We start from the raw sequence: 16,740 nt of genomic DNA, 5'->3' as shown, positions 1-16,740 counted from the left end.
TTCACTTTCAGTTTATACATATTTACTGAAAACGTTGATATCTTTGAGATTCATGTCTGTAATTCAATTAATTAATAGTTTCCTGGAGTTTTCTCTCAGTAAAGAGTTTTATCCCGACAGGAACCAGGTGAAGTGAATTGACCACCAGATGATTTACATACACCTGGTTTGTATATCGATATTAAAACAAATCGTATTGTTCCATTGGACATTTTTCCTCCTCGATAGATTAATGGATTATTCCGTGGGGGGAAAAAGTAAATCAATTTCCAGAACTCAAGTGGAGCTTTGCATTCAATATTTAAAATCATTAAGACTTTCTGCTCATTTACGAATCCTTATGATATTAATTTCTGCCCTAACACCCAGACTGTGGCTGTTGGTCATGAGCAGGATCAGAATCACGGTTCCAAAGTGAAGATCTTGTTCCTTTGAGCTGAGCGTGCAGACCAGAATGAGACACCGGTCCTTAACTCACATTTAGAGAGAATCTATCAAGACAAATGTCATCATGATGTATGTGGGACGTCGAACCGACAGGTGATCTTCAGGTCACGAGTTCGACTCCCCATCGGGTCAAGTGTTCCTCACCCTTTCCTGTATCATGGAGACAGGAGCCGAGCCAAGAGCACAAATACGATACACGATGGCCGTACCCCATACTGTCATCGTATATCTGCACCCAGCTCTGGCCTTTGCAGTGAACACGTGTCTCTTACCTTCTCCTTCGCAACCTTATGGGAGAAGGGACACGTCCCGTCCGCCTGCTTGCACGTCCCTCGCAGAAACCTGCAAACAAACAAACAAGACCGAGCCTGAAATATCACGAGAGAGAGATGTTCAAGAATCTTCCCGCTGACACCAGGGCTGCGGAGTCTCCTAAGGTCAAGACGCTGTGAGCATCTTCTTCAACAAACTGTCTGTATTCCCAGAGAAGCTCAGCTGGTGATCGTGGCTCTCAGAGATATTAGAAGTTCTTCACAGTCATTTCCTTGGTTCTTGCTACATTGATCAGTAGCAGGCTCGTGCAGCACCACGTCTCCAGGGCCTTGGTGTGACGTGCTGTGGGCCACGTCTTTATTCTGCAGGAGACCCATTAGTTCCACCTCATCAGCATATTTATCAAGTTTAAAATGTGCATCATTTGTCATAAAGGCGTTCTTAAAAGAGAAAGTAGAACAAGTGAGAGAACACCTGAGTTCACAGTGCACATGACCGACATGTTTCCAACAACACTCACCCTCTGGATGGTGGAGAATTCGCCCTTTATTAACATTAACAGATGATTTAGCCTTTTGAAAGAATATGCATCTTCATAGAGGCTGAGCTAAATCAACAAATACACTTCTGGTGTGTCCTTTGGAATGCACAAGCTGTTTGGTGACAGCAGTGATCAGAGTCAGGGACCTGAAATAATTCACTATCACATGTCGAAGATTGTCTAAATCAATAATTTCTCTCCTGTTGCTCATGCCCCCCCCCCCCCCCCCCTTCTTGTGACACGTTGTGTGACTGTTACCTTGTGCAGACGGCCACCTTGTCGGGGTCGTGTATGTAGGGACAGCTGTCTCCGCGGTTGCACTTGCCAAAGCGGTTGTAGTACATGCAGTACTGCTTCTGCGGCTTCTTCTGGCGAGCATGTCGGATTATGGCGAGGCTCCGCTGAACTGCGCGACTGGGATCAGAGGACACAGACAAACCACAAGTATCCACAGATCAATAAGCAGCCTGTTGCAACTAAAGAGGACAAACTATGCCAGGATTGGTTTCAACTCGCAGCCCAATGAGGGGCTCATGGGAAGCAGAATCCTCCCTATGCTAATTTTAATGTTAAGATTACTTCTGGCTTTGCAGCCTTTAGTTGACAGTGATGAAAGGCTGTTAATATTGGAGGGGAGGGAGAGGGGGAGGGGGGGAGGGGGAGGATCAGATGCTACAGCCTTGGCTGGATTTGATTTCAAGATGGCATCACTGTATGAAGCCAGCCAACACGATGGCCCAGATATAAATGTCGTTAAATGGCCCAAATTATGCTTTTGAGGTTTTTCTTTCCTTTAGTGTATCACATCTTTTTTATAGATTTCAAAATGTCTGTTAAGTAATTAGGGCTAAAGTTTAAAGGGACTCTCTGATGCTGATGAGACTCAAATGCTTGATTTACATTTTACATCCCTGGATTGTTTTTCATGAAGCTGCTATGAAGCTGTTTTCAGAACTGCACTAAAGTCCCAACATTTGTTTTATACGTCATGTCCGGCCTCCTGCTGCTCTACAGGCTCCGCCCCTCGCCTGGTTCCACATGTTCCTGTTGTTGTGAACGAGTCTCCTGCTCTGTGGGCGGCCGGCCAAGAGCTTCACCAGTGTGTTTAAGACAGAGAGTAAAAAGAGGCGCCGCAGCCGTGAGCGGCCCGAGACAAATAATGTGTATTTTGAAAATTACAGCTCGTAAACCTCTTCTCGTAGAGCCTCAAATTAAAATCATGAACCTGTAAATGTCCATTAATACGGGCACTTTAATTAAGAAGTTGAAAAGTTGAATATGTATGCAGAAATGCTCACACTACTTGTACTAGAGTGCTTCTGATGAGAGGAGATGAAACGGGCAGTGTAAGAGCCGTAAATTAAAAAAATAAACCTACCTGGCTAAGTGACGAGTGCTGGAGGTTCGGTTCCAAGCAGGACTCATGGAGGAGCCGGGGGGGCTGGAGAACCGTCCTGCATGTGGAGAACAGAGACCAAAGGTTTATAAGCACGTCCAATCAGATTCAGTTCAGAACAGGAGGCAACATTTCTTGACCCTGGAAGCCGGCAGATCTAACAACCTCCCTGAGGATGACACTTTCCTCTGATTGACCTTTTTGTGATGAGTTAAGAAAATCTACAATATATGAAATGTGAGTTCCTACTCCAGACATGTTCCGGTGCACGGATGATGACAGATTAAACCTTGTAGGATGGTTTATTTGTTTTAGTTCTGTTATTGATATTGATGCACTATATCTACCTCCAACAGTAAAAGTAAAACAAACAACGAGAAGCACATACATTTTAAATTGTATAATCTTGCTTTAACTCAAGTTAAATTACCACATCTTCTCTAAATGACATAAAGATAATAATATTTTAACTATTTTTATCAGGGCAGACAGAACCTGAGGTGTCTGAGTGTGTGGTTTGGTTTTGCAGCCAGAGGCAATAACAACCTAATATGTGAGTGGGTATTAATACTGTGCTGGTTTGACGCATAGGTGCCAAAGCCAAACGTGACGTCCAGCCCCGTCTGAGAACATCATAAACACCATGTACCCGGTGCACTCCACAAACAGCAGAGGGAGAGGTGTGTGTCTGTGTGTGTGTGTGTGTGTGTGTGAAGGGTTGGTGGAGACCATGAATAGGAGCTGAGAAGAGGACACGGAGGTGAGGAGGTTGGGGTTACACATGGCGGTCGATCTAATTCGGACCGGACAGCTAACGCTCTTATCGAGTGTGAGCTGGGTGTGATTCTTTAGAGCACCATGAACGACCGTGAGGCTCAAACCGGTGGACGATATGAAATCACAACTCCTGCTGAGAGGACACCTGAGGCCAGTTCCTCCAGGAGGCAGGAGAGTAGGTGTTGGGATGCCGGTCACGAGTTCAACAGAGTGGAGCTCTTCAATTTCCCCTGCAGGTGTAGCAGCTCCACGATGTGTGTGAAGGAGAAGTGTGAAGGGGGTTAGAGGCAGATCCGGACTTTAATCTGCACCATCCAGACCTCCGGACCCTCCCCCTCGCTGCTCTGACAGATGACAAGTTTATTATTTCAGATGGCAAATCCAGCCGGCTGCACTAAGTCCATTAGAGAGCATGTGGACAGAGCTGCAGCCACAAACATGAATAAACACCTTGTATCACCTCAGTGAGCAGAGATCTGCTGCTCTGTGCTCACAGGGCTCGTCCTGCACACGGGTTCAAAGCTCAGGAGCTTTTTACCACTGACTGAAATTAGCCTGATCACTATTAAAAACTAATAAGCATCAAAGGCAATACACGTTTAAATGAAACCCATGTTTTCTTATTGAATTCAAGCTCATATATTGGCCGATTCAAATTCAAACACAAACACTTGAGGATGATTTTCAGTAATGATCAGGTCAGAATTACACGGTGAATCAGATTAAGTCAACCAACTAAACTTCTGAGGGTTAAAAATATAAACACAACCTCCTGTTTGGACACAAATGATCTGGATAACAAGGAAGTTGTGTTTCCACCCGTGTCTGTTTGTTTCATTGTCTGAAGAATTACACAAAAACTACAGATACACATGAAACTTGGTGGAAGGTTGGGACACGGGGGTCAAAAAGGAAATCAATACATTTTGGTGAGGATGAGGAAATTCTCACAAATTTCCCAGGAAATGATTCATGGAACTCGAAGAAAACAATTTGAATTCAAGAATTCAAGGGACTGGTGTGTTTCTGTTTGGTGCAGATAAAAATGTGTAATCTGAATATTGCAGATTAAAATGTGGCTTCAGAGGCCGACTTTACAGGGGACAGAATATACCTTTTTCATTTTCTGATTCAAGTGGAACAATCACTACGAGTCACCTGTGGAACAACACAACGCCTGTGCACTTTGTCACCATGTTTGACGATGAGGACGACTGGTGGGACGAAGGTCAGTTTACCTGTTCGGCTGATGGACATGCTGGACGCCACCGTGCGGGACAGCTTATTGGCCGACACCCGGTACAGGGATCCACCAATCCAGCACATGCTGCTTCCTCTCCAGCTCGGGGCGTGTGACGGGTGTCTGTCGTGGGGGGAGCGAAGGCGGTTCTGGAGGAAACTCCTGCCAGGAAGAAAAAAGGAGGAGGAAGAATATTAAAGTCATATATTCATACAGTTAATTAAGAGATAATTCCACTTTATTAAATGATTATAACTGTTCATTGAGCTCAGTTTACAAACTGTTGTCACTGAGTCGTCTCATCTCTCCCTCACCTCCACCTAATGTTCCCATCGTCCCTCCAGTTCTTCCACTACATCTCCCCTCCTCACTATATGTTTCCCATTCTCCCCTCCTCCCTCCTCTCTCTCTCTCTCTCTCCCTCTCTCTCTCTCATGTCACAGCACTCTGTTAAATTGCTCCTCTAATGGAAAGGACGGCAGTGTGGAAATGGAGAGAATTGAAAAGAGGAGAGGAGGAAATCAATGAGATAATAGGCAGGGCAGGGGGCCAGAGCAGCGAGGTTGGCCCCTACACTGGAGTGTTGAGACCACACACACACACACACACACACACACAGTATCACAACACACTTCTGCTATAGTACAGTACAGTACACACAATCACAGGCGTCTCACACACACCCACACACACACACAGTCTACTGAGTGACTCCTGGATGGTGAACATATGTGTGCGTGTGCGGTGGCTGTAGGTGCAAGTCTGAAGCGTGTGTGGGGAAGCTGGGTGGTGGTGGTGGTGGTGGTGGTGGTGGTGGGGGGGCGGTGCAGGGGTTATGGCGATAAATTGCGCTGTCCTGTCACTTCTATTTGGGGTGTATTGGGCCGGTGTGCAGGGCGCCACTGGAGGTAATTTGCTGCCGTATTTCAGATGGGCTGGAAATGGGTTTGGAGCGAGAGTTCATGCCTCCCATTACAGTGAGAAGAGAGGGTTACCCCAAACACACGCCACGCACAGAGCAACTGACACGGCCGCTGAGCACGCTGCAGCGCACGTCCAGCTGCTGCACTGCTGCAAATAGGTACGGAGAGGAGGAGAGCAAATGTCTGCCATCGGCTGCGTTCACGTCCAGCGTCCACCCGACTGCGTGCCATAACTCAGAGGCACAGACACTCAGCTCCACTGATCACCGGCTGCCCTACACAGGGCAACTGCAGCCAGGGGAGCTGTAATGGAGGCTAATGTTGAGGCGCTGACTGCCACCCGGGGAGGTTTAAACAAGGACCGGGTGGCCTGGGGAGCCACAGTGGAGGTTAATGGGGATATGACATGAACAGTTAACAGAGATGGCAGTTAACCCTGACACAGGGCCGCAGTCAGGGGGGGGTGAACAGGGGGTACGAGGCCCAGTCTGCTTTCACACTGGGCCCATGATCGTCCTGGTTATTGCTCTCATTTCAATCAGACACGCGTTTCCATGTTTGAGGGCGTAAAAGTGCAAATTCATTACTGTTCGATATTTTAATGTTTATAGACGAGAAAATACACAGAGAGAAAACATGAGGAGAGAGAGGGGTCACATGACACCGGTCACCAACAAGCAGGAAATCTACTTCACATCTATGACCTGACTGAAATGTGTTTCAAAGACCCTTTGACGTTGATAATTAAGATTTTCATTTAGTAAATTATGGTCTTTTTTTGAGTCAAATAGACCGTGAAGCACCTTATGCTTTAGTGTGTGAATACCGTGTGATTGACAGCTAGTACCATCCAATGGGTGCAGGTGTATGTGGGCATGTAATGTCCTCGAGTTCTGAGTCAGGCTTCACCCGCCCCTCTCATTTAAAAATGGTGGCAAACATGGCTCTGGACAAAATGCCAAAAATTAAGGCTTTAAACCAAAGCATCAGTATTTTTGTTCATTCACTCAGCTGTTAGCAGTCGGTGGATTTTTGAATTTGAAAACCTAATTTGTGCACACACCGGACACAGTCTAAGAGGTGATGTGTGTTTCTTGCCTACATACACACACTCCAGACGTACAGCCATGTGAGTGTGTCTCAGCCTCAGCTCTGACACCATTAGTGCAAACTGCCTCTGTGGGAGCAGTTACCTACGCAGTGAGGTAATCTGCCTGTAATGAATGGAGGACAGGAGAGAAGAACAGACACAAACAATGGAGAACACACAAATTAAAACACTTGACAGAGGTGGCGTGTTCCTCTCTGCCTCCAGACTCTCCTTGGCCCGTTCCCCGTGATGCCCTTGACCTCCAGAAGGATATCTGTTATCAGAGCGTCTCCAGGCCCGTCTGACGCACAAATCCTCCCCTGCTGGACAGTAAGTTGTTTCAGGGGCGAGCCCTTTCAAAGGCCATCCACTGGGAATATGTAGGACTGCCCCCCCCCCCCCCTTCGTCTACTAGGCCTGGGGGACACTTCAGCCCACTCGTTAGCCAAACCGTCAAACTGCTTAAAGCTCCACGAATCAATAGGTTCTGTTAATGATTAGTGACGAACCCACATGAAATTATCACCAACATTTACTAACTGGTTCATATTCAGTGAGACAAACGCTGCTTCCTCTTTAGAATCAGAGACACGTTGAACAAATACAATGTTCACTGTCGACCACGGAACCATTTTCTGGACTTTTTCAAAAGATTCCCACAGCAGGAGATTTCTAATTCACAACCACAGGATCATGGGTTCAGGCCTAACATCCAGTGCTTCCATCAAGTTAAGTGGAAATGAGTTCAGTAGTTTTATCATAACCTTGCTAATAAACAAACAAACAAACCAACTGAAAGTGTCAAACAGTCTTTTAGTGTATGAAAAAAAAATTGTACCTGAATCCCCAAACTTTAAATGTCTAGATTTGAATGATGCGTCAGACAAAATCCAATTTATATTGAAATTACAGTGATTTCCAAACCAAATCAGAAAACCCTCACATCTGATGATCTTTACATGATGAATAACATGTGTTAACTAATCAATTAATTGTTTCAGGCCCTAAAATACAGTTTATGTACCGGAGGCGTGTTGCACAAACACAACAACAAGGGCTGGAGGTCACAGGAGAAGAACAAGAACAAAAAGTCAACAACAACAAAAAAGAAAAATGTAAAAAGCAGAGGACAAGGGCACAAAGAAACTCCCCTGAGATTAGTCTGCATGCAAATGTGTGTGTGTGTGTGTGTGTGTGTGTGTGTGTGTGTGTGTGTGTGTGTGTGGACCATGCGATGCACAGATAAAGGAGAGCACGATTCAGCACTACGGGCGCCGTTGATGAATGATCCGACTTTTGTTTTAGTGACAGGGAAGAATTTGGAGGGTTGCGCGACTGCTCAGAATAATGCTGCCCTCGTCCATTTGTCTGCAACCCAAGCATTAGCGCGCTCATATTGGGAAACAGTTACCCTTGAAACAGAGCACAGCAAAAACAGTCATCTGGCTAATTCCAGCACGGCTGCTCTTCTTCGGCCACTTAAAGGAAAAACCAGAGCAGTGTGGTCACACATCACGATCCCATCAAATCCACCTGAAACAGACAGAATCCTCTCACAGAGCAGGTGTGCAGGACACAGTGAGAACAGCAGCCGAAGACACACTCAGACACACAACTATAGGGGACAAGTAGACTAATGTGATGAGTAACGAGGAAGTGAATGAATTGGGATATAAAAAGGTGAATGAACGGGAGAGTGAATGCAGGAAGGAGGAGAGAAGTGAAGAAGAGGGAGCACTGCTTCACTTTATTGCCCAGTCTCTTACATCCTGTGCTGATCGATACTGAAGCACTAAAGGAGATGAGCGCCTGGATTCAGTGTGTGAGTCTGCACGAGTGTAGACGCATACACAAAGATTCTCTACTTGTTTGGGGTTGGGGTATCTTGCCGTGTTGGGGGCTTCAACGTTAATGGAAGGAATGAAATGGAGGAAAAAACAGCAGCAAGTGGAAGACATGAAATAATGTGTGTCGTATGTAGGAAGTGACAGAGAAGACTTGTTAGATTTTATATGAAAAGAAAGAGAGAGATAGAAAAGGGACAGGGGGAGACAAATGGGGGGGGTGAAGGGGGGATTAGGCTGTAATTTATCCTGCAGCATGCATGCTTTACGGCTTTCTTATTTCAACTCCTGCTACTATTAATGGAGTTAATGTTGAGATTATATCTGTTTCCTGGTGGCGGGGGGGGGGGGGGCCTGAAATACTGCAGCAGATTCCTGCTCCTCTTCAAACTGCTGCCCGGCGCTAAATCACCCACTGCACTCGCCACGGCTGATACCGAGCGCAGAGCAGAGCATGCTGGGTAAGCAGAAGCTCACTTCCTGTGCGTCTGAGAACAGGTAGTGCCGACCAGTGACAGCTGAACTGGGTCTGGATTGGATGTGTAGAAATGATTGTGGTATTTTAGGGAAAAACAAACTACTTTCAATATGATCGGTTTTGTTTCATCTTCTGTTTGGCAACACCAAAATATAGAAAAGTCAGTTACTGAATGAGAGTAGCAGCATCTTGCATATATTCCATATAGAAAAATCTCAAGTCTCAGTTTATGTTTTCTGCTAAAATTACATCCCTCCTTCATGTGAATCATGATTATCTGTAAAATGCAAAATGCAGTAACTCTGCTTTTTATTGTCCCGAAAGAGAAAATGAAACAAATGAAATGTCGTTGGGCTTAAGACTCTAAAGAGTCACGTCAGTTTTAAATGGTAACAGGTTAAGATTCATTTCTATTTTTACCTCTTAAAAGAAGGTTATGTTTCTATTGGCATTTTTTGACTGTTTTTGTTTATTTGCTGCATTTAAAAAAAACTACTCAACGGATTATCAATAAATCTAAAGTGTCAGTTTGGGGATTGACCCAAGAAAGAACCCATCACATTTAGATTCAGATTGTCTTTCGGTGCATTCTAACACTTTTTATATAACGGAAACGTGTCAGGTATCATTCATAATATTAATTGATTCATTTATCTTGACTTTCAGGTACGATTCCAGATGATTGATCTTTACTGTGCAGCACCATAAATTGGAATAAATTGGTATAGAAAAGTTTTGTCTGTTTCTCGTGTCTATACAGATGATCCTCGGTGTTTGGGTGTGGAATCATTTTCTCAGTTTGGCTGCTTGGCACAGAGTCGGAGACGGAGCGGTGAGCACGAGGACAGGGATCAGTGGGTGTGATAGGCCGGAGATGAAGAGCAGCACTCAGTAGTAAAGAGGAGCAGAGAATATGAGCTCATGCTCCACTCAACAGCCTCAACCTGATAAAAGTGGAGGGTCGTTGGACTTAAACAGATGGATAAGCATGAGAAAGGACTGGGGTGGGGTGGGGTGGGTGAGGAGGGGGGGGGGGGGGGGGGGGGGATCCACCATCCCCGGGGACCCGACCTGTCCCCCCCCCCCCCTTCCCTATCTCTTTCCTCTCTTCTACACACTTGGTGATATTTCACAAGATGTCACGGGGCTCAAATTGAAAATCCCTTGATGAATCAATATTTACTGCAGCAGCTAAATGAATAGTAATAAGTCACCAGAGGCTGCGTCCAGCCACAGTCCAGGGCCTGTGTCTCACCAAATCTGGATTACACAAATGAACCCCCATCCCCACCACCATCACTAACACACACACACACACACACACACACAAGTCCACAGGACGCTTTAATTATTAACGACTACACAAACAATAACTTAGAAGGATCCGTTAATTCAAATTACGCAGATGACATATTTTACCACTTGTGTTCATGTCACCGTATGGATTGTTGGATCTACATCCAAACAAAAACCAAGAAGGGAGTCTCGGTATGAAATCTGTTTACAGTCTGGATGAACAATAACTTGGAGAAGCAAGTTTAAAATCTGGATATCTTTAAACCGTGGGACATTATAATAGAGCAAGAGAGCAAATGTGTGTTTTAGCCTTTAAAAACAACTCAAACTGCAGGATATGATATATAATCATAACTTCACTTTCCAACTTCCAGGATCAACCCCACCTCTATCACAATGTGGGCTTGAACCCTCAGTGAATAAGAGGTCCAGCTGATGGATGGATGAATATTTAAATGTGTCACTTTGCAGTGTTAGAGCTTGTTTACAATAGTTTTCACTGTTTTGTGGTCCAATAATACAAAGCTACACTCATGCTGTTCAGTGTGGGTGTGGGTGTGTTTTTGTGTGTTTGTGTGTGTCTGTGTGTAGAGACAGTGCAACAGCAGCCAGTTTCCTTGGAGAGCAAACCGCTCATTCTCTGCACATTAACAGATCATGAAGCCCGAGCGCAACAACCTCATCACAGCCTCAGCAGCTGGAGAAGAAAAACTACACAGAGATTATTAAAAAACATTTGAGACGTTAAGCTTTAATAAATACATATTAACTACAGGCCTGTTAAAGATTATTAACTGTGAAACCAGCTCATCACTGGTTTATATCTTGAGTGTGAATGAGGAGAGCTGAGACAGAGGGGATTAAAGTTAGATAAATGAAGGTAAAAGAAAGAGATGGGGGGGGGACACCCCCACCCATCATTCCTTTAGTCTGTATCTGTCCCGGGTGAGACGCTCTCCCTGCCGCTGTGAATTAATGCGAGGGGCACGTTGGTGTAAATGGTTTATTCTCCGGGTTATCTACTGTGTAAAAATGAGCGCCATAAATTCCCGACCTCTTCCACTCGTGCTCCACATGACGGTGACATAAAAGACAGGGCACGGCTCTGCACTGAGAAATATCCACCACGGAGACACGTTAAACACAGGGCTGCAGGAGGGGTGTGTGTCTGTGGGTGTGTGTGTGTGCGTGTGTGTGTCACTGTGTGCACTCTACCTGGCCGACTGGATCCTCTTGGTTCTCCAGGACAGGGCCGGGTTGTAATGGTGGCTGTGTGCAGAGCTGGGGCCCGGACGGGTCACCATCTTGTAGCGTGTCCTGAACACCCGCTGGGAGGCGGGGCCACAGTGGGAGGGGGAGGCGGGACCTGAGGACAGCAACGTTGACAGATTGTTATGAATAAAGAAAATCTAAATCGTGTACGAAACGCAAGCAACAGTTACACATCCAGTCAGTGTGTGTGAGCATATGCACGGATACACATCAGTTTGAATGCACAAAAACTGAGTTCACACACACACACACAGACACACACTTCTGTCCGACTCTGGCAGGTGTGCTCTTTAATAAGCTTCACATATAAAAATGAGAGGGAATAACAAAGGCAGAATTTTTATGAGCCTAATAAATCATTTCCTCTGTCTCTTTCCTCGCTGCCTTCATCGCTCCTGCTCGCCTCTCATTCGTTATATCATTTTACAGATCCATCAGAAGAAGTGTTTAGAGTACAGAGATCCGAATGGGGGGAAAAAAGAGGAGTAAGTATTTTTATTTATTTATTTATTTGGCTGTGTATCCATCATGTTGTTTTATGATGGCCTGCGCTGGCTGACGTACTCAAACAAAGAATGGAATTTGCATTGTGGATCATCCAAGTCCCCGTTCACTGAGATTAAAGACTTCACGAGTCACCAGGCGTTCTGCTGGAGTCTGAACAAAGGGTCAGTGGGATCAGAGGAGGAGGATTCTGTTCTATCACAGATCCAGTTCTATTTCCTTAGATCTGTGCATCATTTCTATCAGTTATGTTTAAAATAATAGATATGAAAGTTGATCTACAGGGATCACTTTCAAGAAAAACAAAGAGACTTTGTGAGGAAACTGTGAACTTGACCAAAACCTTCAGCTACCGAAATCAAATCAATTAGTCCTCGAGTACAAGTGAATGTTTGAGCTCAATGTGAAATGATTCCCTCCAGACATTCTGGGGATATGGTTTTTACAAGCCAAAATAAAATGCCAAGACAATTAAGACCAACCTAAATGTATTTGAGACCAATTAGGGGAGAGCCCCACCTGAAAGCTTTGTGTAGAACTGTATTCATAAAAAGCCTTGTATGAATTAATTCCCCACAAGCTGCATCATATTTCCTGAAAAGATTTTAAAAAACCTCCTCGGCTACAGCTTGAAAAAAAACCCAGATGTTCAACATCTTCATTTAAATAAAAAATGTCATTATCCTCGGTACCTTTGTCCCCTTCTACCAATCATGCACCACAGTGGTCATGTGACAGCACTCTGTCTCTCTAATGAGTAAGGAGACGACAGCGTGAGGAGACGTGTGAGGGGAGATAACAGATGAGTTTATTCACCGGGTAAGGAGCTCATTTCCAATAGTCGCTCTCACAAGACTTTAATTGCCAATTATCAGGATTGTTGCCATTTTAATTAGCGTCCAATAACAAACCGTGACCACGAGGGCTGCGGTGACAAATAATAAAATGATTCGATTTCCACTTCTACACATTACACCCTCTCTCTCTCTCTCTCTCTCCCTCCCACCCGCCCCCTCCACTCCTCCCCTTCGTTCTCACTCCCCCTCAGGCGCTGGTTTCATTTGTCGGCCGGGATGCAGGACCTGGATCAGCTGGAATTCATCTCAGACAAACATTTACCGGTGAACAAATCCCAGCGAGCTGAGGGCGCTGATGCAACACTGGCTGCATGTTTGGGACACACACACATTACACAAAAACACAGTGCCTTGCCCATGTGCACTCAGGAAGACACACAAGGCATGAACGATAGATTCTAGGGTTAGAGTTCTGTGTTACACTGCATCTCCAATCGTATCAGGACAGTTAAGAGTATTATTAATGTGTGCTGGATGTTACATTAGCAGATGATGACTTTCACTGAACCTGACTTAAGGCTAAGTTACTACAAACACACTTTAAAACTATGATTTGAATCAGGGAAACAAAGCTTCTCTTTTTGTCAATGAGAATAAAAAGCTCAGGGAAATAATGAGCCCACTGACTTTTTGAAGATTTGATCAGATCCAGTCGGGAGGCGCTGTGGAGCCCAGAGACCACGGCTGAGCCAAATCACAAAAAGATTTTTCATTTATCCCGAGGCCCTTAACAATGTGTTTTAAGACGACAATAATAATGATAATAATAATTATCACTCGCAGCAATAGGTTCTGTACCAGCAGGAACATTTTTTGGGAACATTCAGCTGAGCGGGGGCATCTGGGTTTAGAGAGAAACTGTGTTTTTGTTTACAGCACATTGAAGCCAGAGAAGCTGCCGAGTCAGCTGTTATGTGTATTTCTTTGTGTTGACATTACAACAAACATTCGGACGAATCCGTAAATTCAACAAAAGAGTCGACAGTTGTGTGTGTGTGTTGTGTCACCATCTGATCTGCTTTACTGACGTGTGTTCCAACGTCTCAGTAAATTCTATAGAATCACTATTATCCTCTCATAAGGTGAAGAAGCTCGGGATGAAAAACTAACAAATCATTTCTGACGGTTGATAAAGTTTTTCTAAAGTGATCCTATTAATTTCATTAGGCCCCCGGAACGCTGGGTGAATTAGGTGTGTGTGTGTGTGTGTGTGTGTGTGTGTGTGTGTGTGTGTGTGTGGTGTGTGTGTGTGTGTGTGTGTGTGTTTGTGTGCATGTGGTTGGTTACAGAGAGAGAGAGTAAGTGGGTGCAGGTGTGTGTGTGTGGGGGGGGGGGGTTCTGTACAGGATTAGTTGCCAGGCCTGAAGTCACTTTTTCCCCCACAGTCCATCTGTATTGCAGTCAGAGCTGCTTGGGCGTCCTGGCAGATGACAAATAGGTCTTGTCAAAGGTGCCGCCGTGATCCCCCCCCCCCCCCCCCCCCCAACAGCCTCCTGCACCCCCACCCCTGTATCTCTAACCTGCACCTCAATCTGACTCTAAACCCTTGTTCCAAACATCATGACACCCACCGCCCCACCGCTGCTCCACCGAGACGATTGTTTAATGGCATCTACAGCTGCCCTCTCGGTGTGTGTGTGTGTGTGTGTGTGTGTGTTTGTACGTGTCCTTCTATGCTTGTGTGGACACATTTTCATTTAAAAGCTACAGAGCATTTCATCAACGTGTGTGTCGACTGCAGGTCTGAGTGAGAACCTCTTGTGTGACACATGTTGAGAATACTTCAACGCACGTTGAGGAGACATTGATCATGTGACCTGACGTCAGGTCAACTTTCATTTTGCCAATTTATTTCAAAATTGAAAATGAGTGGTGGGTATTGTGAGGAGATTTTGAACAACCTTAAAATTAGTTTTAGGGTTTTTAAGATGGTCTGTGTTAGAATGACCTGCATCAACCATTGTTGATTTAAAGTTATTTTATTAGCCTCTTATTTTATTGATGGTATTTTTGCTGTTTTTTTTATATACATGGACACCTTACAGATAAATTCTTGAGTGGCTTGAAAGGTGCCCAATAATAAAATGCATAATTTCTATTATTAATATTATTATGACTTAATGGGTTAGATATAGGGGAGGTTAAGGTTAGGGTAAGGGGCAAGCGAATGCATTATATCACTGGGTGTCCTCACAACCCGATGTAAAACGTGTGTGTGTGTGTGTGTGTGTGTGTGCGTGTGCGTGTCAGCAGCGATGGATGGACGCTGCGGCTCTGATTGTAAACCACTGCAGGTTGTGTTGGTTGAGTGGCTCTGGGAGCAATGGGGTCTCAATCTTCCACTATAGGACCGTGACCAATGAGCATGTGAACACACGCACTCACACACAAACGCACACTTACTCACACGTACACACCTGGGGTCTCAATCTTCCCTTAATAGACCTTTGACAGTGGCCTGCCTTGCAGAGTGTGGGGGGGGGGGGGGGGGGGGGGGGGGTGAAGACAGCGTTTGCAGACGCACCAGCTCACACATCGTTCATCCATCTCTCGCTGACTCGCTGCCGTGAATCCACAGATAATCTTCTCCAGTCGCTCTGCGCTCATCGCTCCTCCTGCAAGCAGCCGGCCGTCTGGAGCCGGAGCCACAGTACAGGGCCGCCTCAACACATTCTCCTCACACCGATACAATCTATTCAGGCTGAGAGTTTTCGTTTTATTCTTCCAAGGTTTTGAGGTCACATTTCAGTGATTAATCTGCCCTACATTAAAATCTCAGAAAACCCCATCATTGCTTCTCAGGGATCAAGGTGGCCTCTTCAAAGTGCTTCCAACCCCAAACGCACTAAACTTGGCGAGAGGATGAGATTTGGGTCGGGGAAGAACACAAAACATTTTAGTCTGGCTCCATCAAGTCTTTTCCCACTTTCTTTAACATTGCAACATTATAAGTTTTGCAGCATTTTCATTTGTTTCTCCAAAAACAATTAATGGATCTTAATGACAGAAACCGGACATGTTAAGAGAATATTCATAAGTGTCTGCAATTTGGTGCAGATCAGGATACAAATCCTGATCTAGTGAATTTAAAAGTGGATTCATTATGGGACTGTAGCTGCGCATTCATTCATTAATTCAGCTCGCCCTGATTCTGCTGGCTGTCTTCCTCTGTTTGACACAACACAACATTGTCATCATACACATGTGTAAACTCACACTGATTTTGTGAACTTAGACAATGCAAAGCATGACTGTAAAAAAATAACCGTTACAAAATAATTCAAACATGTATGAAAAGACCCCAAATTAACACTGTAAGTGAACTTCTTCATCACTAGTGGATTATTATTAAACAGCATTTGTATAAGAACAATTCTGTCCCAAGCTTTGTGATCGTACAAACGTTTGCTCACTATATCTGTGATTACTATATCCAGTATTCACTATATTTAAACTGTATTAAAAAAGTAATTATGTTTCAAATGTCGTTTTCCAAACAAAATTCCACTCGTCTCCAGTGTAAAGAAGTTGAGGCAGAAATCTGACACGTCTCAAAATGTTGGCAAAGACCTCTGTAGAAGAAAAGTGGCTGAACCAACCCCTATAAGCAAAATCAAAGTTTTATCTCTTCCCTCGTTTATCCTCCTTCAAACCGGTCTGATCCTCTCCTGTTGGTTCAGAAGAGGAATCCACTGAACCCTGGTGACACATCACTGAAGTCAACATTAAGCAGCAGATGCAGCCTCACAGAGCGGATCTGGGAGAGTTGCACTCGACTCACATCCCTAAGACGACTGAGCCT

The 16,740-nt window shown here is 44.8% G+C and overlaps 1 protein-coding gene across 2 annotated transcripts in view; it reads right to left on the bottom strand.

Annotated features, from left to right (window-relative positions):
- The window catches only part of zc3h3 (zinc finger CCCH-type containing 3), a 57,250-nt gene that overhangs the window by 19,124 nt on the left and 21,386 nt on the right, over positions 1–16,740 (bottom strand). The window contains exons 4-8 of one of the 2 annotated variants that reach the window (XM_053431221.1): positions 11,521–11,671; positions 4,673–4,836; positions 2,640–2,715; positions 1,520–1,675; positions 720–789 (exon numbers count right to left, since the gene is read on the bottom strand). In XM_053431221.1, coding sequence (XP_053287196.1) covers positions 720–789; positions 1,520–1,675; positions 2,640–2,715; positions 4,673–4,836; positions 11,521–11,671 — 617 coding nt within the window. The remainder of the gene's footprint in view (positions 1–719; positions 790–1,519; positions 1,676–2,639; positions 2,716–4,672; positions 4,837–11,520; positions 11,672–16,740) is intronic. The other variant, XM_053431219.1, reaches the window with a different exon arrangement.

This window comes from Pleuronectes platessa, chromosome 9 (genome assembly GCF_947347685.1).
Source record: "Pleuronectes platessa chromosome 9, fPlePla1.1, whole genome shotgun sequence".
Lineage (NCBI taxonomy): Eukaryota > Metazoa > Chordata > Actinopteri > Pleuronectiformes > Pleuronectidae > Pleuronectes > Pleuronectes platessa.
This window is presented reverse-complemented; position numbering and strand designations above follow the sequence as displayed.